The sequence below is a fragment of the Durio zibethinus genome, chromosome 21 (assembly GCF_047325235.1).
Source record: "Durio zibethinus cultivar Kanyao isolate XHJ-2024 chromosome 21, ASM4732523v1, whole genome shotgun sequence".
NCBI classification, from domain to species: Eukaryota; Viridiplantae; Streptophyta; class Magnoliopsida; order Malvales; family Malvaceae; genus Durio; species Durio zibethinus.
The window spans coordinates 4,406,886-4,416,960 of NC_143182.1; the positions used below are offsets into that span (position 1 = coordinate 4,406,886).

The following is a 10,075-nucleotide window of genomic DNA, read 5'->3' on the forward strand; positions in this document are numbered from 1 at the left end:
AGCCTTGGCATTGCCAACATCATTGGATTTACCAAATGCCGTAAAGGTACGAGATACTGCCATTTCAGATTTATAGTAATTTCAGATTGTGTTAGAATTTGCTCTCTTTGAGATAGCAATAAGCCAAGAACCTAATAATTCTATATCGAACCCTGTCCAAGCTTTAAATCTTAAACTACACAAGTTTGTACTCTACATATACATTAATGTATAACATGTAATTAGAAGTAAAGTACAGAATATGCATGCTTAAAAATAGAAAATTCTAAGCACAATTATCCGAAGATCAACTCAAAATGTTGAATTTGCTTAAGATCACCCTACTGCTTTTCTTTGGAGAAAGGAAAGGGAAAACAAACCATACATTAATTTAGTGGGTAGGTTGAGGCCCCTTCTTTTATTGTTATTGTTTGGGCTTGGGTTTGTTTGTTTGGATTGAAGGTGAGCTGCGATCGGGCCTATCATAGAGCTCTTAATTCCTACTCTTAGTCTAACTTGAAGGTTTTATGTGATACTAATTCTCAGCTACAAATTGGATCATTTCTTTGATCTTTACGAAGTGCTTTTTCTAATTCCAGATGCCAAGAAGAAGATTCAAGCGTTTGCCACTCAGACCATTGCTTCTCGTGTCTCATCTACAATACAGTCAGCATTTAGCATCGTATAAAATGTCTGAGTGGCAAAAGATTTTATCAAAATTTACTGGTCAGATTGCTTTGCCAAGATGCTAGTTAGGGAATGCTATGACCTAATTACCATATTATAGACGTACTGTTCCCCCATAGGCAACCACAGAAATACGCCACTGTTCTTTTTTTCATTTTTAGTGGTCAATTTCAGCTAAATAATGCCTTCACTTGCTGGAAGTTTTCTAAATGCTCCTTGTGACATATGAGGAAATACTATTATTGTAATGATATACGCCAATAAAGGAATGAAAAAAAATATATTTTAAATCGCTTTTTTTTTTCTATTAATTTTGTCTCAATGAATCTTGCTTCTAATTTTTGTGTGCCCTTATAAATGTAATGAAGTACAGTATACTTCCTCTCTCTGCTTAAAACTGCATTGAAATTGAGACCCAATTTCATGTTGCCTATTTTGTTCTTTACTGACTCACTTTTTTTTCCCTTTGGCCTTGATCTGCATCTTCTATTTTGGTAATTCTGTACTGTTACTTTTTAGCATACATCTTCTAGAGTGCATGCTGGACCATACCATGCATCCGACAGGGAAGTTTAAATTCTTTAATTGCAACTATTAGTGCCTTTCTTCCCTCTTTTGATTAAGGGGATGCATTTCTTATGTCAGAATGAGATATCATCGACATTATTTTAATAATTAGTGTTTACTATACAGTTTTGATGACTATAAACACCTTAAACATAGAAGAGGTTTGAAATAGAATTTGAGTGCAAGAAGCTTCTATTTTGACTGCGAAAACAAATTAGCAGTCAGCCCGAGAGGTCTGCCACTTGATGGTGGGCTAGGACTTGGCCTTTTCCATCCTTCTGTATCTTTAAAAAGAGAGAAAAACAAAAGGGCTTAGATAGTGGAGTAGAGGGGTTAATGTAGCTAATTAGACAAGTTGTTTATCTTTTTTTAAAGGTCTGGACTCTGGAGTTTTGTCAAACATATAGCTCTCTTTGGGTACTAATTTCATCTTTATGAAAAGCCATGCGTTCATTGAAAGCCGACTCTAACAGGCATGTGTGGATTCTTTCTAGTCAACTTCTATTTTTATATTATTAAATAAATCAAACTGATCAACTTGCAGTTTGGGTTTTTTTTTTTTTTTTGTATCCTTAGGTCAAGATTTATGATTGAATCTTTTGTATCCTTCCTTGAATTTGTCTTGTTTACCAAAAGGAAAAGACGAAATAAGTTTTTGTTTTCTTTTTTAACGATGATGTTTTCTCTGGGCATGTGATGGTGGGGTTTGATGAAATAATATTCATTGAATTGGGTTTTTTTTTTTTTGGCCAGTCCGTGTGTTTGGGGTTAAAACGCTGCCAAAACAACAAATGTTTTTTCTCCGATCGCGATAAACATGACAAAAATGTGACAATATTTTAATAACATTGACAATTTTGAAAAAGAAAGTTTATGACTGAGATCAAAACTTGGAAATTCTCTTCCAACCAATAACATTGTTTTTCTCTTACAAAGAAATCAATAAAAAATTGTGATAAATCAAATTACTGGTCGGTCTCTGCCAAAGAGATGCATCGAATCTAGGCTTGGTGGAATAATTATATTCTAGATTAACATATTATTATTATTAACCTTTTTCTTCACGCTGGAGAGTTTTCACAAACAAAATCCTTCCAACACAACAATAGCTTACATGTTTATTTTCACTGTTGACATGGTAAGTTATTGTCAGAGCCACCATCTTCACCTCTTACTCGTCACGAAAGGTAATGGGTCGGATTTTGTAACGCATTTTGAAGCCACTCTTCGGAGGAACGGCAGCAAACTTATCTCTAGAGTCATTTGATTATTAGATGCATCACATAAGAAAACCACTTTAATTAGTCCTTGTAACTTGTCTTATTAATTGCAACTATTTGAAGCGTGGAAGTAATGCTTTTATTATTAATCAAATCAAAATTATTTATTTAAATAGAGTCATATGCTTTATGATAAAATTAAGGTTTCTACAATTTATATTATAAAATAGCAATTTAGTATAATATTTTAAATGATGACATTTCTTTACCTAAGGAGCTGAGTCGTACCTTTGATTTTGAGTTTCGAGATTATGGGTTCAAGTTACACAAGTTCAACCAATATTTTTAATATATTTTGTGAATGTTTCATGAAATTGATAATTTAATCATTTTTATTAGAAAAAAAATTTATAGGAAACTTTTGATATTTAGAGCATTAGGACGGGAGAATTTGACAATGCATAGAGTATAATGGCATTATTTAATAATTTTGCTTCATTTTTACACGTTTCGCTAAAACAATAATGTCTTTCTTCTTTCTATTCTTTCTATATATTAAGATGTGATCTCAATGTCATAACTGAATACAGCAACAAATGTCAGCAACAAGTAAGCGCAATTTGGGGTGGTTAAGCAAAAAAAAAAAAAAATTCTTTATATATAGTACGACTTTTGAGATAATCTCCCATTCTATACTCTTCTTCTTTTAAGAACTGTTTTGTCAATGTAGATGTCTTTCCCTAATACAAAATAGACTAGGAAATCCCAAAACAAGTCATTAATTAAACTATATATGTAAAATACATAGATAGATGTCAAATGAAACAACATTAGAATCCCATTTCTATTCTCCATTGCGAGGTCTCAGTCAACGGCTGGCTGGCTCATTGAAACGTGGAGGAGAGAACTTGACGGCCTTTTTCATGGAAGAACTATAGCCAGCCCTTAAAACGAAATCTAAAAACTTAAAGCTGTTTGTTATAACAAAAGAGGAAGATTGAAAGTACTGATTACTTGAGAAAAATTAAAAGCAAAGTGTGATTAAACTGAGAAGGACTCTTTTTATAGATGTTACTGTATCTTTGTGTACTTGTAACTTCTTCCAAGTCAGCGATCGAATTACCTTTCCTTTCCATTTAATTATTCCATTCTTTTTATCATTACACGCAAAAAGTAAAGAAGAATTGAGCATTGAAGCTTCTTTCCAAGGAAAGGACATCACAATTTCTAGGAAGTACTTTAAAGACTATACAGTTTTAACAATTATTATTTCTCTGATCTTTCTTCCTGTTGTGCCTGAAGAAAATGGTGGAAAATACTGTAACGCTCATTTATGGCATTCTGGTTTCCAATAATTGGCTGTTCCCAAAGACTTTCCAGGAGAAATTAATTTGTAGAGAGCCAAAGGCTTGTATTTACAAAAGGAGGTATAGCCCTTTACTAAGAGTTGTGAACTCAGTGATTGGGATAACAAATACAAAATTTGAAGCATTTATGTTCACAGCCCACAAAATTCACTTTTCATCATGAAAGAGAGGAAATTAAAGAGACGCGAACAAAACAGTGTAATTCTATCATATTTCTCTCCCTTCTATATTTCCTTTTTTCATCTTAAGATATACTAAATGATATAATGAACTGAACAATTAATTTTCATTTCCCTTTTTTTTATTCAAATTTATCTTCAATAGTCTGTCCAATTTTTTTTTTTGATATTTAAGATTGTTCAAAGATTAAACTTTAATTATTAAAATTAAAAATTTAGTATTATACTAACACATTACACGATGATTGGTAGAGTTCCATTTGCGTTTCTTTTTTTTTTTCCTTATAAAGCAAGTTAATATACCCAAAAAAAAAAAAGAAAATTCGTTTCACCTTTCCTTTTTTTATTTAGTCATACTAATCAGAATGTAAGAAAAAAGGCTTCTTGTTCGGAAAATTTTTTCAAAATCCTCACGTGTTCAAAGATACGGCCAGCCAAATGGATGCGTTGGTTCATTGTTTATCAGCATCTCGACATCCCTGCCAGGAATTGCCCTTTCCCCTTCATTTCTAATCAACGATTTTCATCAGGTAGGTCGTTGCCTCTGGATTTACAGCAAATTAACACCCCCACCTACCCAAACAAAAAATTAAGAAAGCAGTAAACAAGGACAATAAATTTAGAATTAGAACAAGGTTCAAATTCTAGGATGATGAATGCTATGTCGTCGATTCTTGCGTATCAAAAGAAATGTAGTTACATAAGAAAGAAAAAAGTTTGGATAAGATTGAACTTTGTGTACTTCAGGCTGAAGCCAATCTTGACAACATTCTTGTCTAAATAACTAGACTATCATATGTGATTGATTGGTTCATTCCTACTTATTGGAAATAGCAACTCAAGTCTGGTAAGAATTTCATTCGAAATTAATTACGTATCATTAATAGATAAGAAGATTTATAAGAAAAAAATTTTAAAAGTAAAGAAATTTTATATGCTTATAAATAGTGTAGTCTTTATAAGATTAATTATGAAAGAAATATATAAGAAGTATAAAATTTTTAGAATAGACAATTATGAGATTAGTGAAGATTGATAGAGTTTTTATGAATGGATATGTTTAAATGTTTAGAGTGTGTATATTTAAATGTTTATAGCAGACTAAAAAAAAAAAAGAAAATTCACATAAGTACGATAAATATTACATTGAATGAATGTTATATTTGTTTGGGTGGATTAAAAACAATTGAGATGGTTCATATAAACATGAGCATATAAATATGTATTTGTTTAGATTGAAAATATTTCATAAAACTTTAGGAGAATGTGAGAGTCCATAATATTAATTGTTAAGTGGTTAATTAAGATTGTATATTTGCAATTCTTTGAAACTATGTAATTTTTTTTCACTTGTGAAAATAAATTGATTGAACTGAATCATATTAAATTATTATCTTTTTTATGATTAATTAATCATTTAATTATGCTTTCACTAACTTTAATGTTTAATTGGATCATGATTTTTTAATTTAATAGTTGAAATCAAAATTCTTGTGATATTTACAATTAGTATCATAGTCATGTTCGAAACTTGCGAATGGAATTCCTAATAGTACTCACAGTAGTCCCCTGTCAGGAAGATAAATTCCCTCATTTTAGCCAAGCAAATATATAAAATGAATACTTAATTATCAAGCTTCTCTTAAATTTTTTTACCTTTGATTTCTTTTGACCAAAAGGGAGACCATATTTGGGAAACTGATCAACACCAAGTTGAGTGGCTCCTTTGTATTTATTCCAGTCATTGATTCCGCCAAAACACATATTATTAAATAAATTTCAATCTTATTGGGACTTTCTACCACCCCCATTAAGGTGGTAAAGTTAATGTTCTGTGTTATGGAATACTTTCTATCTTTCCATTTTAATCTTACTTAGCGTCATTTACAAGTGTCGAAAAACCCCAAGAAGAAGAAGACTCCATTGATGCAAACCGAGGTTGAAACAAATCAAGGGGGACTTGATTTGATGCTGTTTGTAGGTTGAAACAAGTTTTTCAATGTGCTGCAAAGTTACAATAATCAACCAATTAAGAGTTCTGTTCCAGTGTTAGATTGTCGTACTGTACCCGGTGACAGGAATTTTATTTTGGAAACTCGAAAGTTATGCTTTTCTAGAATGGAAGGGGAAAAAGTTGGAGAGATTAGATAGGCGTCAAGAGTGGGGAATTTGTGCTGGCTTTTTTACCTTCTGAGAGTTTTGTCCCTCCTATGGGGGTAAGGCATTGAGACTTCGTTTTGAGAATCATTCTTGGCTGGGTATAACTCAATTTGACTATTTACTTTTTGAAAGTTATAAAAAGAGCTTTTGCTTTAATGTGGAATAATCGATTATTAAATCCTGTTTAATTAGCAACGCACGAATAGCTGAATTGCTTTTTGCTTTTATTTTAACGTCTACAGGGCTTAATTGCTAGTAAAATTTAGGACATTTCTATTTTGAATTCTCAAAATTACTATTAATTTAAAAAACATGCTGTCTGATTGTAGGATAGGAAAATTAATGAATGTTACTGTCAACAGCACCTGATATCTGCACTCTTACTGGTCTGGATTAGAAAGTCCTTGTTCTGTTGATAATGCGGAGAGGTTAAATCAGAACCGTCCGCAGAGGGCAGTATTGGAGATTTGTGTCATCAGATGTTGAACCACACCAACCAAAATCTTGTTACATTCGAGTGAAAGGAACACCTTGCAAGAAACTATCACCAAATTTATTAACGAAATTTGTGGTTTTGTGAAAATGAGAGAGAAAATAAATTTATTACTAATTATTTCATTTTCAGTTTAAAGATGGTATCGACATGTACAAAAGTTGACAATTTAAGTGAAATTTGATTGACTTGGAGGGGAATTTTATGTCTGTTTTAATCACACCAACCTTCCACACTACATTGCTTGTTAATTTGGGTTTCTTCACAGAATTCAATATTCTAAACAAAGGCACTTCTTTTTCCTTCTGTCAGCACACCATTTGCAGAAAAAATTGCATCAATCTTCCTCCATTTCAGTTTTCCAATTAATCAGAGACAAACAGTTTATACAAGTCACAATCCGTACCAGCTACCAAATTGACTTCTTTCTGCTCTATGAGCATAAAATTCTCCAACTAGCCGAGCTCACCTAACTCTTTTTTTTTTTTTTTCAATCCAAAAGCTAACAAAATTTCGTATGCGAAGTCATTTGTCATTTAAACAGGATACACAATCTTGAAAGTTTCAAAGAACTGATCAATGACACTTCAAAAACCCATAAGAAAGAGAAAAAAATCTACTTCTAATTTTAGACTCAACAAAGACCAATAGAATTACTTTTTATTGCAGTAATGCTTAAGCCAGTAAAAAGGGGTGAACGTAATTAACTAATTAAAAGGTTTAAGGAAGTGGTCGGTCATAAATAATAAAGTCAGGATTGAAACCATGGTCTGTTTCATCATCTTCACATGTTGCAAACCAAAGCAGAACACATTGAAAATATTGGGCATGTAATAATAAACAAAGACAACTCATTTTGATGACCGTGGCTTTGGTCTTCATAGTTCATATTCAAACATTTTGTCCAATTGTGCGTGTGAGAGAGATGTGGAAAAGTCAGACAGTCAAAAGCCAAATAAAAAATTCACAAATGGGTTTTCGATAAAATAGCAGTTTTCTGCTATTAATTTAACCACTTGATCTCGTGGGTCGTGGCGCGTTCTACTTCTATCGCACACGCCCCTCTTTTTTCTTGTTTATTCATGAGATTAAATGGTTTACTTTCGTAGTCAGTCCAATCCCATTTTGCCGCTTTCTATATAATCCCCACTTATCTAATATCCTCGTAAGCTCATCTTCTGCATCTTCAACACTAATCCAAATCCCAAATCAATTGTCTCTCTCTCTCTCTCTCTCTCTCTCTGTCTTCCCCTCTTAGATTCCTACCCTTGTTCTCTGACCGAAAGTAACCTGTTTTCAGTTTACAGATGGATGTTTACGAGAGAGGTTTCATATCTGGAACTCCACAAAGTGAAGAAGAGATGGACGTGAGGAAGGGTCCGTGGACTGAAGAAGAGGACTCCGTGCTTAAGGCGTATGTCAATATTCATGGTGAAGGTCGCTGGAATTCTGTTGCCCGTTTATCAGGTTAATAATTTTTTCCACGATTATTTCTTTCCCTGTTACTTGAAACAAGTCTGCTTCACCCAAAATCGATACAAACCCACATGATTATTTTGTGATACTGACATGATGTAATTGTATTCAGGATTAAGAAGAACCGGTAAAAGCTGCAGATTAAGATGGCTAAACTACTTGCGACCAGAAGTTAGACGAGGAAACATCAGCCTCGAAGAGCAGCTATTGATTCTTGAACTCCATTCTCGCTGGGGCAACAGGTTCTTACTTAACTCCCATATTGCTTTCCTCATTTCTGAATTTCAATAAACATATGAATGATTTTAGCTAACTTGTATAAGTTTGATCCTGAAACCCTGAAGGTGGTCAAAAATTGCACAACATTTACCTGGAAGGACAGACAATGAAATAAAAAACTATTGGAGAACAAGAGTCCAGAAGCAGGCAAAGCAGCTTAAATGTGACGTTAACAGCAAACAATTCAGGGACGCCATGCGTTACGTTTGGATTCCCCGTTTAATTGAACGGATCCGTGCTTCATCCAAGTCCCCCTCAGGTCAACCCACCAGCACCAGCAACACCACCTACACGGATAATATCAGCAACATGACCACCAGTCAAATCACCTATGCAAACGCAACTGGGTCGGTCCAGGTTGACCCAAGTCTCCTGCCCGAGTTATCAGGCACTTCATCAGATTCCGTAGACACCCAAGTCTCTTCCGTTTCTGACCTGACAGATTGTTACAATCCACAAAGCGCTTCAGACTACCCCAATAACTTACAAAAAGGATCGGGTTTATGCCAAGAAAATGTACCGGGCACATGGGGTAGATGCGTTGAATTTCAGGCGACGGAGGAGCAGAGCAATGGTTGGTTGGGTGGTGGGGACTCGATGGAGAGTGTGTGGAATGAAGAGAATATTTGGTTCTTACAGCAGCAGCTTTATGATTAGGTCTAAATGATATGAATTCGCTTACGTGACGTATCAAGTTCTATATTTAAACATTCTCGCGATTCTGTTATCCGATGGATTATTAGTATATTAAAAACAAAGTTTCGGCTAACACCACAAATTTTAACAACTCTTGGAATATAAATGATTTACGCAACATAGTCAGAATGATAGAGATTTATAGCATTAACTAGAGTATTCTGAACGTACGATTCTGTTTTTTCTCTGTTCGAGCATTCATACTTTAATTTTTATTGAAAACATTAAATAACACAAGTTCCGGGCAGAAAGTATCTCAAGATATATGTTCCTATCATCTCCAAAAAAAAAAAGGTTAAAAGAGGTGAAATCAGATTCCCACAAACAGTGAAATCAATCATTTTGGGTCAATATTCAGTACTCTGAAATTTTTTGTACTAATATTTATCCGATGGCAGGACAAGAAGCTTGGTTTAATTTTCTATCTATGTAGGAGAAACGTGTCTAACTTCTAGGCATCCATGCAGTGAAATATGCCATTTGACTTTAAATTTTTAATTTTAACTTAAAATTTTGAAAATTTCTTTTGCCAAAGAATAATATATTAATGTAAACAATCAAAAGTCGAAATTGTAAAACCAAAGAACTAAATTTGTCAAATTAGGAGATTTGACAAAAGTAAAGTGATGGTATTATTTATTAGACTTTATAATTTAAAACGAAAATATGATACGAAAATGATACAAATAAAAAATATAAATATAATATAAATATAAATTTTAAAAAATTATAAATAAATTTAATAAAATAAAAAATATATATTTTATATTTTCGTGTAGATACGAGTTGTGATATAAAATATAATATTTTATATGATATAATAATATGAATTATCAAATTTAATATTTATTTTAAAAATTTTAGAAATAAAATTAAGACATATAATTTGACATATTAAAAAAATTCTCTAAATTAAATCATATTTTAAATTTATTTTGTTTTAGCCTACAACAATCTTTTCAGTACTTAATG

General features: G+C 32.6%; 1 protein-coding gene across 1 annotated transcript; it reads left to right on the forward strand.

Annotated features, from left to right (window-relative positions):
• The first annotated feature begins 7,819 nt into the window (after nucleotides 1-7,819).
• On the forward strand, nucleotides 7,820-9,194 carry LOC111304969 (MYB-like transcription factor EOBI). Its single transcript, XM_022902039.2, has 4 exons — nucleotides 7,820-7,867; nucleotides 7,953-8,119; nucleotides 8,241-8,370; nucleotides 8,473-9,194. Exons 2-4 carry the CDS (start codon nucleotides 7,960-7,962, stop codon nucleotides 9,062-9,064), a joined length of 882 nt encoding a protein of 293 aa, XP_022757774.2. The 5' UTR covers nucleotides 7,820-7,867; nucleotides 7,953-7,959; the 3' UTR covers nucleotides 9,065-9,194.
• Nucleotides 9,195-10,075: the final 881 nt, after the last annotated feature.

What these genes read in the sequence shown, in the direction of transcription:
- LOC111304969 (XM_022902039.2), top strand. Translation starts at nt 7,960, where the DNA reads ATGGATGTTTACGAGAGAGGTTTCATATCTGGAACTCCACAAAGTGAA. An exon ending in TTCTGTTGCCCGTTTATCAG is followed by an intron (nt 8,120 to 8,240) that starts GTTAATAATTTT and finishes AATTGTATTCAG; the next exon opens with GATTAAGAAGAACCGGTAAA. An exon ending in CATTCTCGCTGGGGCAACAG is followed by an intron (nt 8,371 to 8,472) that starts GTTCTTACTTAA and finishes GAAACCCTGAAG; the next exon opens with GTGGTCAAAAATTGCACAAC.